We start from the raw sequence: 21924 nt of genomic DNA on the forward strand, positions 1-21924 counted from the left end.
ATGTACCAGTGTACATTTATGTCGTTCGTAGATGCGTTTAATTAGTGCGCGAAAAATCGTCACATGGTTGCGATTTGGAGCCTTTGAAGGTTTGACGATCCATCGGATGCACTTTCAGCTTTCGCGCTTCTCTCAACTTTCTTTAGGAAAGCAGCAGGAGGAGGAGGAGGAGGAAGTACTTTTATTGAGATTTCTGAACGGCCCAGAGGGCGGCCCAGGGGAGTGGTTCCTTCTTCACTGGAGCCCATATGCAGTCCGCGCCGCCTGTGCTCTGCCCACCAGCTGAAGCTCTAAAGGCAGAGAGGGGCTGGACAGCAACATCTCCTATTGCTATTGTTGGGTAGTTGCGGGAAGAGAGGAGGGCTCTCCGGGCTAAAGTCGCCCACCCCTGATTATGTCGCGGAGTGTTCCTATCTGAGGGAAATTTACATTCAGCTTCGTCGCGATTCGGGTGCATTAAAGGGACCCTGCAACACTTGCCATCGACTACTAGCAATGTATTTTGGGATAAAGTCTATTGTCCCAGAAATCTCCTCCCGCAAGAATTCTGAAAATCCGTTCAAAATTAACGAAACTACGCGCGATGAGAAATCGCGCATAATCGTTCCCTCTCAACTCGACCGCGGACAACGCGACGAAAGCTGTGCGCTCTCTCCCGCAAAGGGGGGCGGCTCGCGGCGTTCTCTTCGGCGGCCTTCGATATATCATATGCCGGGTAGTTTTCTCCTTTTCTCCCTTTTCTCCGCAACGCGGAGGGGCCTATTTCCGGTCTGGTGCCACAAAAAAGCAGGCATGGGTGCCTGCTCGCAAGTGCGCGCTCGGGCTGGTAGGGCGTTTGTGAAGCAATAAACGTTTCTAGTCGAGTGGTCCCGTTGAAAGGGAAGTATTGAGCTCATCACTCAAGCTCCGCGTGCACTCAAAACGCAAAAGAAACGGCAAAACTGTGCCTACAGGTTCAGGCATAGAAGAGGTTCGTACACAGCGATGACGACGAAGGAAATGGGAGAATCTAGCCGCGAAGTTGACCAGTGACAGCCGATCGGGCAGCCATGGCCTATGTGACGTCCCTTAGGCCATTCCAGGGGTTGCATAATGAGGACAACTGAAGAGAGAGCGGTTGGTTTTACCTCGTCTTTCACATCGATTTGCGCGCTCACCGCTTCACGTGCACGTGTAATATTTGGCTCAGGTATTCCTGGCAGTGTAATCTAAACGTCGCTCAGGTTTACTTGCACTGCTCAAAAAGTGTTACAGGGTCCCTTTAAGTGAAGGCGCGTCGGGTGTGGTAAGAAGGTGGTAACGGACATCCCTGCATGGACATCCACAGAAGTGGGCGGGGAGGAAGACAGCTCCCTCTCTAGTGCAATGCGCAGGAGACAGATCAAAGCCATTCGAATGCGTAAGGTGCAAGTTGATCGCAGAGAGAGAGAGAGAGAGATGGAACTTTATTCAGGCATCCGGCGTGCAAAGGACACGATTCCCGGCCACGCAGGGCTCGGTCGCGTCCCCTCTATCTAATCACCCTAAGTCGCAAAAGTCCTAGGGCGTCGGGCTTAGACCCCGAGGCGGTTGGTCTCGGCGTCCGCTCGAGCTACTAGGAGCGCTCCCGGCCGCCACCGTCGGCCCCCGACCCCCACCTCCCGCATGGGAGGGCGGAGTGCCGGGAGGGACGGGCGGGCGCGGGGCCCCCTTTCGCCTTTGCAGAGCCAGAGCCGCCTCGAGCCGCTGGATGGCCCTCCTCTGTTGTTGGGGCTCCGCAGAGCCCACGCATTCGCGCACGTCCGGTGAGTACGGGTCCTGTGGGTCCTGTCTATCCCCCCCACCGTCGCGCACTGCACAGTGTTGGGAAATTAGCATCCCCGCTTGTACCACTGTTGGGAAAGACTATCCCAAGGCGGTCGCCAAGGTTGTGACTCGCATCCAGCTCGTCACCGATGGTGGGAACCAGCCATCCCACCGCTGTCTCCGCTGTTGCGACTGGCCATCCGAGCGCAGTCACCGGTGTAGCGACGTTGCCTCGCTCCGTCCGCTATCGACGCGGCGCAGAGCAGAGCGAAGAAGTTCTCGAGCCGTCGAAAACTTAAAGTAACATTTATATACAGTATGTACAGGGTAAGCAAAGTTACATCATTCGCACAAAGGCGACAGCACCCTTTCACTCGGTGCTTCCGAAGAGACTGGTGCCGGAGAGAAGCCGCCGAGGAAAGCCGACGATGAGAGCCTCCGCGCTTCTTTTATAGCCCGGGAAGTTCGTTGTGGCCCCAAGAAGTTCGAAATGCTCCAATCAGGGCTCTCGCTGCCTGAAGTTTGAATTCCGACGAATTGTAGCGAAGCGGTGAGTCAGCTGCGCCGCCAATGGGGAAAGGGAGAGCGATGCCGCCGCCGTCTCCGTGACCTCGCCTCCGGGCGTAGCGACATGCCCTTGTTTGGGTCGTTCTCCGCTGAGGGATTCAGCCGCGCCGCAGCGTTTCGAGATGCAGGAGTCGGCCGCGCCGCAGCGACAAAGGGAGAGGCGTGACTCAGCCTCGCTGTCGGCGCGTCGCCTCGTGCAACGCCTTTGGGCCAGGCGCTCTGGCACAACAACAGTCACAGCCCCACATGATATGGGTCAGGGTCGCAGTTTCGCGTTCACACACACTGCACCGAGCACTCTCGTAGAGGTCCGGACACACGTGCCGCGCGAGCGCCGGCGTCAGAACAGTCTCTGTCTGTAATTGCCTGAGCTTCACCGCCTCCGCCCGAGACAGGTCCCGGTGCGGGAGCGGAAAAGCACGCCTCTGGTCCCGATGCCAACGAAGCACCCCGCCGTAGTCGGTGAGGGGCTCCGCAGAGGAAATCGTCCCAAGCGTAAAGAGGACGAAGCCCTTCGAGAACGCGGGATGGTAGCAAAGCGTGTCAGGCGTTCAGTTGGTCATTAACGCTTTCGCATTCAGGACACATGGGAGGTGCTTAAGTGTCCTCCGACTTTTCGAACCACTCCGTCACGATCAATGGCAGTTATTTTTTACGTGGTCCTTTGGCTGAAACCGGCATTGGAGAAACCCATACCACAAAGAAGGCGCACGTGTCCGCGAAATGGCGCGAACAGAAGTCAGCCCAAGCGACTACGGTTGCCTCTCGATAATTCGAAGCCGCCTAATTGGAATTTCTGGTTAAATGAAAGTGTTGTGCTGGTCCCGGCAATTTTACATGCAATCCAATGGAAGAAATCGCTCGATAATTGTAAGTAAAACTTATTGCATCAGTTAACTGGATGTTATTTGGAATGAGAAGCATCGAGGTGACCGTCCTTTCTCGATAAGATTAAAAATTTTCAGCCGTGTTCTGTACTGACGTCGGCGCCATCGCAACTGATGCAGCGAGCAGTTGATTAAAGCGGCAGGCCAGTTGAACGCCAGCGTATGCATGCACCTCTCTCTTTTGATGTTCTCAACCTTTTGGGGGCGAAGCCCCTTAAAGGGCTGGTGAAGAGCTTTTCAAAAAAATTTTGTTGGGGGCATTACTTTATGGTTTTCTTGACGCTGAATTCGAAAAACGTGTTTATTTTATGTGTAAATACACACAAACCATCTTTTTTCGTCAAAATAAACGAGGCCTGCCCGGCGGCGCGGTCAGAGCGCTGGCTGCCTTTCAGGATTGGCCGGCTGCAGATGACGTCATATTCGGAAATGCCGGCGCTGCCGTGACTGCTCGGCCTGAAGATCTCATCGATCTCATTCTGTTCCCGTTCAGATACGGACCCGAAGGACCTCTGGTGAATGGAGGGTTCACACAATCTTTCCTTAGAATATGAGAGCCTGATGGAAGTATAAGCGCAACAAGTTCGCTCGCGGCGAGCTTGAGAAAGATGTTCTCCCCCGACGACTCATGGCCGACTTATGCTTCTCGGGTGCCGGGAAGTTGTGCAGATATTGGTTCGCCGCTTTTACCACCAGCGCTAGTCACAACTCCTGGCACATTTTTTTGACACACCATCATCCCTCTCTTCGCATGTGCGACTTTGTTTTTGCATTCGGGCAGGCGGTACAACAAGCTGTGTGCAGCGGCCTGCGATGCGTACAAGCAGCAGCTCGGCCGGTCGCTGCGTCGCGCGGAGGTGCTAGCTGGTGCCGGGTCGCTGCGCGGCCGGTCAGCGGAACGTGTCAGTGCTGCACAAACGCAGTTTTAGAATAGGAGAACCGAACTGTTGTGGTCACCCGAAAGGTAGCGGAACCAAAACGCAACACACTTGTCGCCGACGAACTTTAGAAAAACACCTTCCCGAACAGCTCCAGCCAGCTTCGGTTGCACGGATCGCCTCGGAGGTTGGGAACTTTATGCTTAGCACCGAGACGCCGAGACCGATATTGGGTCACTGCTACCTTTACAATCGCGAATGACTATCCTTAAAACAGTTTTTCACCGCACTATCATCCCATTTCTCGCGTGCGAACCTTATTTTCACGTTGATAGTCATTCTAGCCATCGGTGCTATGTTCATTCTTGCGGGCAGGTAACGCCATCCGTCGGCCTCTCGCCGCATCTCGTGCTCGGGCAGGTTGCTGCCGATGACGCGCTGCCGATGACGCGCTGCGCTACCGGTCAGCGCTCCGCATCGCGATACAAATTCGATCACCTCTTTCAAATTCACCTTGGATGACAATCCCTAGCACAATTTTTCACCACACTATTCATCCACTCTCTCGCACGTTCACTTGCTTTTGGCGACGGCCTTGATTCTGGCCGGCAGCGAAGAGCGGTCGCTGCCGCGGCATGCGTGCACGGTGCGTGCGAGCCGTTTCGTGCGCCGTACGGGAATGCACGACCGGCGAGTGTGCGGAGCGCTTCCGCGCGCAGAAAACGCTTCATGCTTTCACCTTGCTTGATTTCTTCTTAAAATCTAGCTACTCAGCTCAGTTTCCGTCACAACCAACAACGTCGATCGGCAAAACGAGCAAGAAGTTCGCGAAGCCCTGAGCGCTGCGGTCCCACGAATTTTTTAATCCCCTTATAATAATGGGTCAGGAACTAGGGGTACCTGCATATTTGTTCGAGCCCGTCTCTTCGCGTATGAAGCACAGAGCACCCGACGACACGGCCGGCCCTGCGACTACTCGTGAAGGCAATGTAGTAGCCACGGGCACTCGGGTAGGAAATCTCTGGTATCTAGGAGTCGCTTTAGGGAAGCACACAGCAGCATTACGGTTGAAAATCGACGCGGTAGCAACTCTATACAATTGAGATTAATAAAGGGCACATTGCACGTCTGCTTAATTCGGAACTTCGCTGAGAAAACTGGGACACAGCAAAGCGGCGGCGCACGCCGCTGGCCGTCTTCCGAATATGACGCTACTTCCGGTCGCTGCCTCTCGGTTTCTCGCTCTTCCGGCGGCACAGCCGCGAGCGGTGGGCGGGGCGTCGGGTCAACTTTATCGACGAATATCTCAGTCCCCAAGCGAGATATTAAGGAAATTTTATACAGTCATACACTATCCAACATACTAATTGTAAAAAAACAAACATTTACCCACTTTCAAAACCACTTCACCAGCCCTTTAAGGGCTGGAGTTGTTGGCGTCTCTTATCGTTCTCATCGTCGTCTTACTCGTCGTTTCATGTAGTCACAGTACTCAAACAGCGGTACACTCGTATACGCCTCGCGCTGGAGCGCTTCGAACGCGTGTTAACAAAAGACCGGGACACTCGTTTACCCCTCGGGCTATGGAGAGCTGCGTACCTCTACCCTCCAATGGTTTCATACCCGTTGGCAAAAACGTCGAGGTGCCGAGAGTACACTCATACACTGCATGCGTCGCCCGTCTCCAGGTTTCACTAGTGGAGATGGCCCGGAATCTTTTAGGGGCGAAGCACCTTAGGGCCTCACTTTGTCCGTGGCTTGTCCATTGGCGTCCGTGTACACAGTGCTGTGTATGCGCGAGGAGCATTGGATTGGATTGGGTTGGATTGAATTAAATGGAATTGTATCCGATTGGATTGAATTAGAATTGTATATACTGTACACTCATGCGTGAGTGGGCAATGCCACGGGTGATTTACGGTAAGAACGAACTGCGAGCTGGGCTTGTTGGTGTGTTCATGGTGGGAGTAGCTCCTCCAGATCAGAACGTTGATTCGGTTATCAATTCCCAACATGGAACCCAGGATTTTCTTAACCGCATTGCACGGGGATTACATATGCGTTTCACTTCGGTGGCGCCATCCATCCTTACGGGATATGGATAGGACAACTTTGAAGAAATAACTCTGACAGAGCTCGAGGAGGGATTACGTCGAACCCCCGACGCGGCTCCAGGTCCTGATGGCATCACAGTCAGAATGCTGAAACTTCTGTTCAGTGAGTCCCCCGCCTCTCTTCTACATGTAATTAACCACTCCTTACGTCATTCGTGGGTCCCACCTGAGTGGCGGCTGGCAAAGATTGTTCCCCTACTTAAAAACAAAGGGTTGGGGTGCGCGGTCTGTCTCTGTTTTGAGAAGCTTTAGTAATAAGAGATTTGGTATGCTCCGTGACACTTTATTAATTATCTACCGAATTTACGTCCGCCAAATTCCAGAATTTGGTTGTGTGCTCTTTTCAGGAAGCCCTCAGTACAAACTTCGGCCGCTGGAAATGCTGGAACGGCAAGCCCTAAGACTATGCCTGGGTCTTCCCCGATGTGTACCGATCAAGATTTTGTATATGGAAGCCCGAATTCCCCCGTTAGTTCCCCGCATGCATGCCCTCACTGTTGACGCATTCATAAGAGTAAAGGCGTCGCCCATATCCAGACCGCAAACTGCATTCGTAACATGGCCTTCGCTGTTTTTCAGCAGTCCATGGCCCGGTTCAAACGCCCGCAGGTTGTATTTGTACAGTCCTTATTAGACCCTACATGTGGCCGTTTTGTCTGTCCCTGTTCCTAATCATTCAGTATCATCTTTAGAGGTAGCCTTTGATGAAATTTTTCCCACGAATGCTAAATTACTCCCATTGAGTCTCTTATCAGGCCTTTTGCAGCATCACCTTACCGGTTTCCCCTCCCATGTAATTATTGCAACCGACGCCTCTGTGCGGAATGAGAAGGCAGGAGTGGACATTTTTTCTCCCGGTTTGGATTGGGCCTTTTCCCTCCGATTGCCTGACTTCACTACATCTTTTCATGCTGAATATTTAGCGATTGTTCTGGCCCTTGGAAAGCTAGATTCTGCTAAACAACACGCAATTGTGCTTACAGATTCTCTCTCTGTTTGCACTGCCCTATCGTGCCCAAAGTCATCTCCCCTACGTCGAGCCCTTATGTATTTACTGATTTCGTCTTTACAAAAACTTCGTTTGGTGTGGGTGCCTGGACACGCAGGCATCTGGCTCAACGAAGCGGCAGACACTCTGGTGGGCATTGCATTGAATGGCCCGGTAATGGAGGTTCTACCGCCCATAAATTTTGTCACTTCGGCACGCTTTCGAAGATTAGGCCAGCTACAAAGCATGGCTGAGTCTGCGTACGCAAGTTCTGACCTCGAGCACCTCCGGCACTCATGGAAGTGCCGGATCAGTCAATCACGAGCTTGTGAAGTTACCCTCACCAGCTTTCGGTGGCGTGTCCCAAATTGAAATTATTACTTGTACCGCTGCAATCTGGCCCCTTCACCACTCTGTGCATTTCATAACGAATTACAGACATCTGAACTTTTTTCCTCTCCTGCCGAGGGTACTCCTCCATACTAAAAAGATACTTGGAGAATAGCTTTAACCAATTGGCCCTCCCATTGTCTGTTCCTCTAATCTCATCGTTCGGGGCGGGGCGCTAAGTTTTAGTCGTGCAGATTTTTGCTCCGCCGTACCCTTATTCATCTCGGAACCTGGCCGTCTCCCGTGCTAACCCCAGGCCATGCCGGGCTTCCCTCATAAAGATCGCAGCGTGTATGATCACCGGTATCAATGCCTTCCCGCCCACTGCCTCTCCTTCACCAACTTCCCTTCTTGTTTTATTTTCTCTACATACTTCTCATGTTTTCTTTCCTTTATTTTTTTAAGTTCTGATGTTATTTCGGTTTCAACACTTCCTGGTGCTACTTCTCATGTTTGGGCAGTTTGTTTGTTTATATATCCCCCTAAACGGCTATTTTAATTTCGTTCCTTAAATGTGTTTCTGTAATTACCATCTAATTTCTCTCTATCTACCATCTACCATCTAATTTCTACCATCTAATTTCCCTGGCCAATCCCCCTGAGTGGGTATGAGCGATATCTTGTGGCACCACCACCACCAAAAGCGCTGCGACGATGAGGACAAGCAAGTACACGGGACAAAGCGCTAACGATCCCCAGTGCTTCGCCCACTCGTCATGATTCACTTCGTGGAGATGAGTGAATTTTTAGATGCGATTGCATCTCATTCACTCGCCTTGTCCATGCAGCGTCGGCGTTGTTGTCGTCCGCCCCTCCCCCATTCTCCTCGCCGCGCGAGCTGCGCTCTCCGCCACTCACCAACACCACTTAGACTTTCTAGGTGGTGTTGCACTCACCCCCTCTCCTCTCCGATGCCCCTCTCTCGTCCACACCCCTCCCCCTACACTATAAAAAAATTCCCCGCATTTCCCCGAGGGGAAGAATGTGAAAGTGCGAATGCACGAGTTGAATTTGCGCGGTTCGGTAATGTTCGCGAAAGAGAGATCACACACACACACACACATAACTACAAAGAAAGAAAGATGCATTTATTCACAGACACCTATTTGTGTTGTCGTTGTACTTGATTGCTAGAGCGGATCTCAGCTTTGAAATTTCGTGTCAGTACTCCTTTAAGCGGGTGCATTAGCCCTTCTCACGCCCGATTCCTGGCCAATCCCCCACGTGGGTATGTGCCATGTCAGCAGGAACAACAACAAGTATGAGCCATGGGGACGCGGCCAGGCAGCGCGCGCCCATCTCCCCCCGTTGCTAGGGAAGACGAGGAGCGCGCTCACCCGCAGCTGTTGCTATGCGGACTACGGCGGCGGACGATTCAGGCTCGCTTAAGAAGTGCATTCGCACTTAAAATAATAGTTAGCGGCGCCCGGTTTCGATCCCACGACCCTGTGGGTGGAACGCGAGGTACATGGTGCTCTTTCCACTGTGCCACAAAACCGAGACAGAATGAAATGCTACGAACGCGCCTCATATCCTTGACTCATTCAAACTACGTCAAGAAGCTACTGATACAACGCATGATGGGGCAATGATTAACACTTGCAATAAAAGAAAAGAAGCTCCCACTTACAGCAACAATGATGGAGTAAAGGTCGTTGCGACAGCGAAGTCCCAAGCACACCACTTAGAGAGATTGACCAAGATTGGCCAATAAAACATAATAGTAATCATAAAACATAATAATCATACGCGTTCCCGACACGTTTCACGCGATTTCAGAATCAATTCAACGGAAACACCATGTGCACCCCACGATGCGTCGCATCTACACAGGGTTCCCCTCGCGGGGAGGTGGGCGCAATTTTATTGTTGCTCGCAGCCTTGTGCGAGCAGTCCGCGTGGTGGACTAATAACGATGCTGTTATCTCTTTGTTTAATGTGAAGCTCGGTTAAGTCGAAGTTTTTTTCGGTCCCAGTGGAGTTCGTATTGACTGGAGTCTGCTGGCGGTTACATCAAACGACGTGATTCATGGCGGCTGTAAACAGCGTCGTCCCAACTTCTGCGATCCCATTTGCCAAGAAAAGCCGCTGAGAGTACACGAAGAGAGATCGTTAGCGAAAGCGTTATTTCCACGGAAGTCGCGCGTTTTGCGTTGCTTTCCCTCTCCTTCCTGCTTGCGGCCCTCTGGTGCTTTTACAGGAGGGGCGGGCGATGCGCGGGAGTGTATCTTCTCGACTCTCGTTTTTCAACGTCTTCCCTCATCCCAGCGGGGCGTCCTTGTCGCCACAAGGAGGGCGGAAAAGCGGAATGCCAAGCGCGCAGGGGACCGGTGCAAACAAGCCGCCACTCTGCTCGAGGCAAAGGTTCTGTGGACGGGGCAACGGGGGTTGCGGGCAAGAGGGGGGCCGTATGCCGCTCCCAGAAAGTGAACAGCGCGCTGGAGCGCTTCCAACAAGCCTGGAAGTGGCTGCTCTCCTCTTCTCGCCATTGATAGCGAACAACAGCGGAGAGCGCAGGAGAGGGAAATAATACCCACCTGTTAGCTGTTTGCTCACCCTTTGAGGCTCCCGAGTTTGTAGATTGGAATCGGTAAGGGCACTCCTGAAGGGTTCTCCCCCATCGCTGGCCTGCGCGCTCTGTTGTTGTGCCGAACGCGGGACTCCATAAGTGCCACTCGGCTGCAGTGACACGAATGTTCAATTTCCCCCGAGTGCACGCGCGGACGCGCTCTAGGCGTGGTTCTCTTCGGTGCATGCTGCCCCTCCCGCCACGGTGAACACTGAAGGGTTAGTTCTTTCAGCTCTCCAGGATCATAAAAACACCCCTCAATGTGTGTGTGTATATACATCGGGATTCCTTGGTAAAACAATGTCCTGTCAATATCACGCACATACACAAAACCAATATCGCACACATACACAAAAAAAATCAGTTCCCTTCCACTCTGTGAAGAAGGATGACCATCGAAGCAGTGCTATGTTTTTTTGGTGTGTTATGTTAGAGTCGTCTTAACGGCTCATTGTGATATAATTTGTTTCGGGATACTGCCGTCAGCGCAAGAATTAGAGCCATTTTCTCTAATCATACTCCCTCCTTAGATGGCAATGATTCACTGTGCAACGTGCAATGTGGAAACGCCAGCTTACCAAACGTACCAAAAGTGACCAAATGTACGCCGATTCCTTAAAGCTGGCTGCACCTCTAAACACAAATGCTTTGCTAAGAAGATATTTTTTTTTTTTTGGGGGGGGGGGTGTGGTATACTCCATCTTTTATCAAAATATGAAAGATCTAGGGCCTTTTTTTATTTTTTCAACACGAAAGCAGTGGGAGGGTCGGTTGACCAGCTCCAACCCGGATCACCAACAACATCTGGTAGACCGGGCGAGACAGGCCGCCAAGACCCAGGGCTTCCTGGACTAAGGAGGTCCCCCACCTGGCGGTCAACCCAACAACATTGACTGCTCAATTAAATGTTTATTCCTCCTCCTCAACACGAAAGTGTTTTATTCCTGGATACACAAGGATTTCCCTGACGCCATATCCGTCACGGAAGTGGCGCTAGTACAACTAAGCAAGCGGCTTGTAAAGGGTGCACCCATGCACACAGGGTCTTCTTGCGGGGAAGCAACCGCTAGTACTAAAGAGTACGTTATACTTACGGTTGTTCGTTTTCTGATTCTATCTTTTAACACGACGGTGTTTTATGCCGCAATGCACCAAGATTTCACTGACGTCATATCCGTCACGGAAATGACGCCAGTACACCTTTGCCGAAGCGTCCCGCCAGCAGGACGTCGCTCGCCAAGCATACCCACAAGACAGCCGCCGATCCGCAAATCATGCTCAGCTGCAGATTTCGCTGCACATTTCACTTTCGTGTTTTACCTATTCATATAACAGAGGAATCAACCACTGTATTTTTGAATGTTTCCATATGCTGCAAGTGTGGCGCACAGTTTTACGATCCCAGGGATTTAAGCGGGTGTTGCAAGGTAGCGCTACGCTCGCGTGCGATTCTCGTCTACATCGCTCTTTTGCCGGAGGCTGCGGCGAGTTTGCCTGTAATGGGCGAGCCACCGAGCCACTCAGTGGGTGGATTTGATCTTGAAAAGGGGGGGGGGGGGGGAGTATAAATTGGCCACCATCGGCGTGGGCTCAGTGTATCAAATGGCGAGCCGCGGCATGAACTTCACTGCCTCGGATGGCGGCGTGTCGAGGAGCCCAGACGATGCTGATGCCAGGGGTCGTCGAGCAGTTTTAGGGGCGAAACCCCTTAGGGGCTCGGGCTGTCGGCGTCTCACGTCGTCGTCTAATGTCATTGTCGATGTAGCCACGGTACTAAAACACGGGGCAATCGTTTACGCCTCGCACTAGAACGCCGTCGTCGTCTCATGTCATCTTCGATGCAGTGAAAGTACGGAAAACCGGGACCATCGTTTACGCCTCACGCTAGAACGTCGTCGTCGTCTCATGTCATCGTCGACGTAGGGACGGCACTAAAACACTAGGACAATCGTTTACGCCTCGCGCTATAGAACGCTTCGGGCTTCGAAGACACGAGACTTTTACGGCAAAGCTGCATACTTCTACCCCCAACGGTTTCATCTCCTTTGGCAAAAACGCCAAAGCACCCATAATAAATTTATACACTGCATGCTTCGCCCCTCCCCAGGCTTCACGTTAGTGGAGATGCCCCGGGATTTTATTTTTATTTTTTTTTTTCAGGTGCACTTTTCCGCCCACACGCGTCGTGTACGAATTTTTGCCTTGTGGACGGTGGGGTTTTAGGGGCGAAGCACCTCAGGGGCTGGGGCTGCCGGGGTCTCATGTTGTCGCCGTATTCTCATGCAGTCACGCTAGTAAAACACCGGGACACTCTTTGAGGATGACTAGGGCTGATAGATAGATGCGGCCAAGCTGGCAATTTCGGCAGGCAGTCTGCGAATCGGTGAGAAAAGTGGAAGGTTCAGAGCGGTAATCATAGCAAATGATTGAAAAGGGAATCAAGGAAAGAAATGAATGGAAGGAATGAAGAAATCTCTGTCTAGCAGTGCAGCCAACCTGTCGCCGCAACAAAGGATTGAAAGGCGAGCACAACATTCCTTCCGGAAATTCGTAGACGACCGAAGCACACAGGAAAAGAAAAACGGTAGATTAAGCCGATTAAAAGTATGTTCGCACTGGGGAAACCTACGAAAGAAACTGTTAAATAGTTTACGGATCTTTTCAGAACGGCCACTGAGGAGAGAAACCTTGCCAGATTTGCGTAGACAAAATTTAATAGGGTAATTCCGCATCGAAATTTAGTGACCGAGTCCTTCTCCATCCCAGCCTCCTATTCCTCCTCGTCTTCTCCCGCTCCAATCCCACATCAGCTTCCGACGGCGATGGTGGTATCAACGTGCCATCACTGCAATGCATCAGCATCTTGCGTTCACTTTGTTTTTCCTTTCTGTTTCATTTAGATGTCTGGCGTCCCATATCTGTGTATATTCTTGCTCCTTGGTCGAAACGTATTTTTTTAATGCAGGGTTCGGCAACCTGCGGCCCACAGGGCAGTATTATGTGGCCCCCAGAACTGCGTCAGAACCACCCTTTCCCCTTGTCACTTCCTAAATGAAGGCCGACGTGTCAGTTTTGAACTCAAACGAGTTCCGACGGGAACAAAGAAAAATCACTTCCTGTGAACATTTTCCCAAATCTTCACACTTATCCAATGTATTGCCAATTCTTGTCAAATATTATTCTCAATTATCGTGGGGGGGGGGGGGGGGGGTAATGGCAAAGCCCCCCCCCCCCCCCCCCCCTCCCCGATTGGTCGTCCGGAATCCGCTGTGTCGGCTTCATGCAACCCGGCTCTCTGCCTCGAAAAACCAAATCCCCGACCCTTGTTTTAATGCATTGCAGTAGCATATTTTTAAGCTTTAGTAGTGTTTTATTCGTATTCAACTCTAACTCTGTGGCCGACTGGAAGCTGAACATAGCAGTGTGCTAAGGTCTGCATACGTAACTAATTTTGCATCTCTATGTAATTTATATCTTTCAAGTATATATCAATCTGGAAGGAACCTAATATGCTTCCTTGTGGCACATCAGATAATATATGTTTTACTTGGTATTTGCAGCCATTTGCGGCAGAGCTGGTCTCTATGTTACTTCAACATTCGAAAGCTGCAAGCTCCTGACTTCTTTAGTGATGGGGATAAATTCGGTGAGTCTAACGATTTTGATAAATGCATGTACAATCATCGCCTCCTTTAATACGATGTAGGGCCGCTTCGACATCTCCAAAGGCTGTCAGAATGAATATGCTAACCAAGCAATTTTCTGCCAAATGCACTGAATGTGCAAAGCTCGAAGTAAAACAATAAAATGTTGGTATTTCTCACCGACAAATTTCCCTTGCATGCTTTTATCCCGGCTTTTATCACAGTGCGGAAAGCTTCGCGTCCAGCATCGTCTCTTCGAATTCGCTTAGGAACTGCAGCTCACGCTATCCTGCAGTGTCTTGCGTCATTTTTTAACCATTCAGTGACTTAAAAAGGAAATGAGCGAATTTAAAAAAATGAGCTGAATGGATTTCGGCTCCGTCCACTTGCTGCCCAAGCCGCGTTAGCTGGGTGTCGCTGAACAGTGTTCCGGTACATAAGCCCTAACAAGTGGACCACGGCAAACGAGCGCCCGAAGGCCATTCCTTGTAGTTGCCGCACAGCGAAGAGGGGGCATAAAGAACACAACACGCCTCCATTCAGTCGTGTGACATTAGAGCTGTAAAGAAGCACTGCGAACGTACACACGTACCGAGAAAAAAAAGCGGGAAAACAGGCGGGCGAGGGAGGGTGTGGTGACAGTGAAGTGGAAAAATGCGGGATGACCAGGCTGGAAAAGCAAGCAAGTTTCCCGAAGAAAAAGGTCGAAACAGGCACAACCCTGACCACAAGCGATGCCACTCGGGAAGAGGACTCTTTTTTTCTTCGGCTGGCGCCTGGACATCCCTTCCTCTCCGCTTTCAACCCCCGCCGGCGTGTTTTGCTCGGCTTTTGCTTGTTGCCGTTGTCGAGAAACTTTTGCCGGCCCTCCCGGTTTGGCTTCGATCACCCGCCGAGCGGGCTGTGGTATAATCGCCCTTTCCCGCCGCTCCCCGCGACGACGCCAGCCCCTTGGTCCCCCCACCCCCTTTGGCGACCCGCTGGCGCACAAGAGGCGAGTGATTTGAAGAGGAAAAAAGGAGTCTGAAGACGAGACGATAAGCTCGCTCCGTGCCCTTTCCTTGCAGTGCCCCGTTCCTTTTCTATAGCTTCGGGAAAGCAAGGCAACGCCGTGTGTGTGCGCGTGGAAAGGGGGGCTACGATAAAAAGGCCGAGCTGAAAGGAGGACAGGCGGGTGGTGTGTACCCTTGCTTCAGCCGCTTTCACAGGATCCACAGGGTCGTCAAAACGGAGGGGACAGCTCACAATCTTCGTGAAATGCAGTTCGGAAAATAAACGTCAGGTTTCAGGTTATAGAACCGTCGGATAACTGGAGCATTACGTTGTCGGCTGGTGAAGACTGACGTGTCACGATTGTTGCGACGTTAGAACGCTCAGTGGGGAGGCTTGAAACAGTACAGGGGTGCAGCAAAAGCGAACTCAAATGCATCGGCAATATATTGCACCGCAAATGCCCGTACTGTAACAAATGTGCAGTACTGATCCTCTCTCAAAATGCGGGCGAGGACCGATCGCAAATGTGCTAGTCCGCGTGGTGCCGCTCCATTGGCGCGCACACCGCCCACAACAGTAGAAAGCGCGCGCGTCTCGCAAGTGCCTCCGCGCGCTCCAGGGGAGGGATCGGCCGGGCCAAAAACGGCGCGTGTTTTTGTCTTCTCAGAAGCGCTGGATGCACTCGCGAGGAGCGGAAAGCGAGGCCGATCCACGCGGCGCTCTCGAAGCCGGCGCGCTCAGCAGACGCGCTACTTCTCTTCTCCGTGTGACGCGTTCCCCTCTTCTCCTGCATCCATTCCGAGACGGGACGCCGGCCGCCGAGAGCCCAGGCGTCGTGGTGTCGCGCCCGGCCGCTCCGGAGCTTCGACCCGTCGTCGTCACTGAGTCGTCGTACGGGACGTGGCTGTACACGCCGCATTTGCATGTCCGTCGCGCTTCAACGCCACCCGATCTGGCCCGCCAATGACACGCTGGAGGCGACGCCGCCCCCCGCAACGTGTGCTTCCACTGGAAGTCGTGTCGATGCTCAGTTCACCGGTTGTCTCCACCTGTGCGTCCCACCAGCTGCCACGGTCGGCGTCACGAGTGTTTTCCAGTGATAGCTTGTCAGCAACGACGCCGAACTACTGTGTACCCCGCGCTTAATTACGGCGGAGTCTGGAAGAGAGAGAGAGAGAAAGCAAATCTGCCAACGAACAGGGAAAAAGCGAAGAAACAAGGGTACGACTTTTCGTTAATCTCCTGCCCGTCGAAATTGGTGCCGTGTCAGCTGTGTTGTGCGGAGAAACAACAATCTGTCATCGTGCCCTCCCTCGCTCCGTTTCCTAACGTTCGCTGGCGCGAAACTGGACAACTTTTTCATCCGAGCCGCCGTCGCCGCGTGGTCGCGGTTTCCCCACTGTCGGCCGAAAGAGGAAAGAAGAAAAAAGGAGAATCCTGGATAGAGGGGAAAAGCGCTGCCCGACCACCATACATCAAGAGAATTTTCGACTGGCGTCCAGAGCCGGGCGGCGTGGGAGGCGGCGGGGCATCGGAGCCTTGCAAGGAAGAGGGCCAGCGAACCGGCGCGCGCGGAAGTAAGCCAAGCAAGCGCGGAAGCAAGAGGCTGAGGGGGGCAACGCCGCTGCTACTCCGGCGCCGGACAGCGAGCGGCGCTGGCGGCGGCGCGCGTGTTGTCGGGGGGAGCCGCCGACAGCCCGGCGCGGCACTTCGGCGTCGCGGCGTCGGGCGGCGAGCGCCGACGCTGGCGTGCCGGCGGCTGACGCCGCTCTTGGCTGGACGCGCCACGAGTCGCGGCCGCTGGCGGCGCGAACGGACATGCTTGGCCTAGGCACGATCCTCCCGAGAGAAACTGCTGCTGGCCTGTCGTCCCCCGCGCTGCTCCTGCTGCCTCTGCTGCTCTGCCTCCAGCGGTGGCCCGGTGTGCGAGGTAAGCCCCCCTGTCGTTCGAGCGAACCGAACGGGTTGCGCGCGCCGGCAAAGCGAGCAGATGGACCCGGCGTGCGTGCTGGGCTGTCACTCCCTGCACGTCGTTCACGTGGGTGGCGAGGAACGCCGCAGAGGCTTCGCGCAGGAGTTTTGTCAGTAGAGAGAGAGAGAGATTTAAAGCCACCCATCCGTAGGTGGCGATTAAATATAAGGAAATGGTTATTACCTGCACGTCAACCTGTGATTTGGCAGCTGATATTTGGCAAACTACTGTAGCCGAAGGACGGTGTGAGCGGTAGCTATCTGAACTGAATTCTGGCTTATCTATGTTACTGTATCAAATAAAAAGTTTTCAACAAAATGTTTCCGCTACGCCCAACGCGATACTCCGAGCTCATTTTACTCACCGCACATTTTTACAAGGTAGCAATCATTACGTCTGTTTCGTTTTACCTGTTCATTCTGACGACATTAACTGAATTCGCTCTTAAACCAAAAGTTATTAATTTTCATAATTTTGTGAATCTGACGAGTAATCTGCTGATCAAAAAAAAAAAAAACAACTCATGAAATCGCCGATTTCTAGCTCGAGAACAAATGCGTCTCTGCCTTCACAGTTTGCTTAGTGCTCCAGCAAAAAGAAAAAAAAAACGCGTGCGACAAGCGAGTGACTGATGGCAAAGTGTGTCAAAAAACAAGCATTACAGCAAAGATTAAGACGGTGAGGCACAAAAGAAGCCTCACGCCGACCTCAAAAGAAAGCGATCGCATCCTTTGAAAGCACGTACCGAGGTTCATGTCGTCACGCGCCCTCCTACCCACACATTTAGTGAGTAAAAGGATTCGGTGTTTTCAGTACCTACCGATAAAACGAAAACTTACCCCAAGATAGTTTTCCACGAGTTGGTTAAAACCAAAAGGCTACAAATTCGAGCTATCCTTGCGAATGGAATACTCCACAGAAATGGAGAATCTCTTTTCGGGAGGATATAGGCCGCGGACGAGGATGTCTTTTTTTTTTTTAGGGGGGGGGGGGGGGGGGGATATTTGCGGCATATAGTACCATCCGCTGATGTACCTTGACAGATGCCCGAGCGCATAGAACGGCAAGTCTTGTATCGAGTTTCGTTTATATTCTTCCTATTCCTCTAGCAAGCGTGTATATGCAAACCGCGGCTCACTACCTTCGTTTCTTGAGTCGTGAAGTGCGAGATGTTTATGTGCTCCCCAAAAAATTTGATTGAAGCATTTATTTTTTTTTCTCTCTCTCTTTTACTTGCTACATTTCTTCGAAAAATAATTTGGTATATGTTCAGTTAAGTTGTGTGGTGTCAACTGAAGCAAGTTGTTTGTCAGCAATTAGTATTCACAATATTACAGGTCTGCGGTTTCTCTGCAACACAAGACTCAAGTGTGTAGGGGAAAACACTGTCTGTGGATCTGCTCACTTCGTTGCAAATGTCGTCAAAAGGCGATAGTGTTCTGCCGTCCCTGCCACGTCAGTGCCTCTTGACTCTCCCCCTCCTACCTTTCACACTCCTCCTCTCCCGTCTCGCTCCTCCCGCGATAAACAGGGTGGATGTTTGCTCAAGTCAATTCAATTTTCCCGCGTTTTACTGCTCGCGCACCGTTTTTCGGCAGCTTTTGTTACTGTTGAACTTGGAGTGCCGTTACGAATTATAGGCTCGGGTGCGAGCTCTTTTTGTACTTTTCGGTCAAAATATTGTTTTCAGCGCGTATCTTCTTTATTATCTACGGCAAAATCATGGCAAATATCAAGCGCACACCTATTTTCAATTAAAATAACACTGCCTAGTACTAGTTATGTATTGATGTTTTGTCTCTAATGTATTTTTTTTTGCTCAACTATATTGACATGTATGAAATATCGTACCAGAATTACTAGTTTGCGAAGGTTTTCTCTACATAAACTTCTGGTTTCAGTATTTATCTTTTGGCCCGGTGGTAGAATCGAGGGACAGACTGACAGATAGACATTACGCACAGACCAAAATTGGGCAGTGGTCTCGTAGGTGTCGCGAAACCCCCTACCCGGGGACACAATGTTGCCAACTTGAGGCTCAATGTTGCCAACTTGCTTTTTCCTCATTCCGCCAAACCTATCGGGTCTTTTTTGTGTTTTATTGCTAAGCTTAATGTTTCCTCCTCCTCCTCCTTCTCCGCCGGCGCGCGCGCGTGCCGCACTCCTGGGCCGTACTGGTGCCCTCGCTCGCCGGCGCGCGCGCCGTAGTCGCGTGCCGCACCCGTGAAGGTCGAAAACAAAATCTGGCGTGTCTTTTTCGTGCACTGAGACTACACAAGTCCTTCATAAGCTGGCAGAGAGGCCACGCAGCACGTCGCTCCCGTTAGCTCAACGGGAGTCAAAAATGCGCGTCAAAAACAAAACAAAAAAAAATGCGCGTCAAAAAAAAGAAAAAGAAACAGCGAGGTTGCAAAAACTGTTTAAAGGGGCCCTGCAGCATTTCCCATCTAGGAATGTATTTTGGGGTAAAGTCTATTGTCCCAGCAATCTCCTCCCGCAGGAATTATGAAAATCGGTTGCTGTCACCGAAGGTACGCGCGATGAGAAATCAAAGGAATCAAAGGACAATGTATTCAGTGAAGCAAAACTTTATTCAGGTGCAAAATGTAAGCTAGCTTTGGCTGTTTCAAGTTCTTGCCGGGCGTGAGCTACCCCTGCTCCAATTTGACCAAAACAAGAGTTTTTCAGCGCCGGTGTCGGTGTTTCTACCACGCATTCGGACCATTTTTCTAAAGTCGTATGGTGCCAATCGAGCATGACCGGCCCGAGAAAATCGCCGGGAAAAGACCCATGTTGGAAGCATGACTCGCCGTTGGATCGCCGCCGCTCGCCACTTCGCTCTAAGCGGGTGTAGCTCTTCGTGCACTTCGAGTAATGCGGCCTAAAATGCGTACGTTTGGGTTGGGACCAGAATAAATTTCAAATAAAGCGACATTTCGAGTAAAGCGATTTCGTTATAACAAGGGATTACTGTATTTTGCCTCGCGAAATGTAATGAACGATGCCAGCTTATGAAGGACTTTTTGTTTCGAGTAAAGCGATTTCGTTATAACAAGGGATTACTGTATTTTGCCTCGCGAAATGTAATGAACGATGCCAGCTTATGAAGGACTTTTTGTAGTTCATTGAGGCAATCCTGTCTGATCAGCTGTCACTGATCAACTTCGCGGCTAATTTCTCCCATTTCCTGTGACGATCCGCCGTCATCGGCGCTGTGTGCGAACCTCTTCTATGCAGGCACAGTTTTGCCGTTTATTTTGTGTTTTGAGCGCGCAAACAGACCACTCGACAACAAACGTTTATTACTTTAAAAACGCCCCACCAGCCCGAGCTCACGCTTGCGAGCAGGCACCCCGGCCTGCTTTTTTGCGGCACCAGACCGGAAATAGACCCCTTATGCGCGATTTCTCATCGCGCGTACCTTCGGTGACAGCAACCGATTTTCATAATTCCTGCGGGAGGAGATTGCTGGGACAATAGACTTTACCCCAAAATACATTCCTAGATGGGAAATGCTGCAGGGCCCCTTTAAATAGTTTTTGCAACCTCGCTGTTTCTTTTTTTTTTTTTTGACGCGCATTTTTTTTTTTTTGACGCGCATTTTTGACTCCCGTTGAGCTAACGGGAGCGACGTGCTGCGTGGCCTCTCTGCCAGCTTATGAAGGACTTGTGTAGTCTCAGTGCACGAAAAAGACACGCCAGATTTTGTTTTCGACCGTCACGGGTGCGGCACGCGACTACGGCGCGCACATCGCGACAGCAAGACGGGGAGCCAGCGGGCGAGCGACTATGCCCGAGCGAGAGCAGCAGGAGTACGACAATTTCAAGACGCAAGAATTTGTTTGTTTTCGAGCTTCACGAGTGCTGCACGCGACTACGGCGCGCACATCGCGACAGCAAGACGGGCGCGCGCGGGCGAGCGGCGCGGCAGGGTTACGGGTGCCAGCCACTAAAAAAAAAAGAAAAAAAAGAGAGAGAGAGAGAGAGATTACAGAGGCGCTGCTGGCAACGCTGTTTCTGCTGGCAACACTGAAAAACCGACCGCTACTTTTAGCAGAACTGATAGAAAACAGGTTGTCAACATTGTGTCCCCGGGTAGGGGGGGGGGGGGGGGGGTTTCGCGACACCTACGAGACCACATTTCTTTTCGTGTGTGTTAAAAATGCTATCCGCCTCGTTATTGCCTCCTTTTCAGCGCTTTGCGACGTCAGCTTTTCGACGTATCGCAGTGTGTTCCCAAGAGCACAGCTAGGGCAAGACTGAGAAAATCGCAAATATGTTGGACTTTTCTAACATGACATTAATAAAAAAAAAACGCTCGATATTCACCGCCAAATTGGCGATAATGAGAATTTTGAAGACAGTGACAGCATCAGAAGGCCTTACGAAACCAGCCCAAGGTGTATGCAGTAGTTCGTAATGCAACCCCCAGGTGCGACTGGCCTTCTCTGCTCTTTTGAGCAGCGCAGATAAGCCTGGGCTTCAGACTTCCGCTAAATAGTGAAATCAAAGACTGTATGGGTATCCTTACTCTTATAAAGATTTGCTTCGCGCTCTATCAAACCTGTCAGTCAAGAGCGCGTGCCGAATTCAGGGAATAAATATGGCGGTGTTTCAAGCCAAGCACAATGTCACCATAGCATACAATCTCGGAGGTGTACTGACCAACGCCTTTTTAAAAAGGCTAATTAACTCAACGATTTCAATCAGTCAGAATGTTCAACCCGCCAGTTTCAAGGGCACGTGCCGTTCCGAAAACGAATGCGCCGGTATTTCGTGCCGTCGGCACGCGGCAGCGTTAGTGGGCGACGTCCTCTGTCGGAGTGTGGAGCCTCTCAACCGAGGTATAAAGCGCTAACCACATGGAGCGATTTTTCCAGCGACGCGACGAGCGACGCGACTGGGATCCGCAGTCGCCGAAGCGAAGTCGCTCGCCGAGGCAACCACATGACAGCGACGGCTCGACTCATGGAGGAAAAAAAAGTTCCTCCATGGCTCGACTCTCGAGCGACTGAGGATAGCGATTTCTATGTTGCCACACTGCGTATAGTAACGCGCTTGGTACGCTGGTTCTTTGTAAACATTTTTTTTTGTTCATTTGTCATAAAAAGCAGGACTAAAAAGTATTACGCCTTTC

At 51.5% G+C, this 21924-nt stretch overlaps 1 protein-coding gene across 1 annotated transcript in view; it reads left to right on the forward strand.

The window, feature by feature from the left end:
- The first annotated feature begins 15503 nt into the window (after window positions 1-15503).
- Window positions 15504-21924, forward strand: part of LOC144169958 (BMP and activin membrane-bound inhibitor homolog) — a 58334-nt gene continuing 51913 nt past the window's right edge. Inside the window, exon 1 of the mRNA XM_077699421.1 lies at window positions 15504-16745. Within this exon, the coding sequence (XP_077555547.1) occupies window positions 16634-16745 (112 nt within the window). The 5' untranslated portion in view covers window positions 15504-16633. The remainder of the gene's footprint in view (window positions 16746-21924) is intronic.

The sequence above is a fragment of the Haemaphysalis longicornis genome, unplaced genomic scaffold, assembly GCF_048455015.1.
Source record: "Haemaphysalis longicornis isolate Haplotype H1 unplaced genomic scaffold, Haemaphysalis longicornis Haplotype H1 scaffold_2, whole genome shotgun sequence".
Classification (NCBI taxonomy): Eukaryota; Metazoa; Arthropoda; class Arachnida; order Ixodida; family Ixodidae; genus Haemaphysalis; species Haemaphysalis longicornis.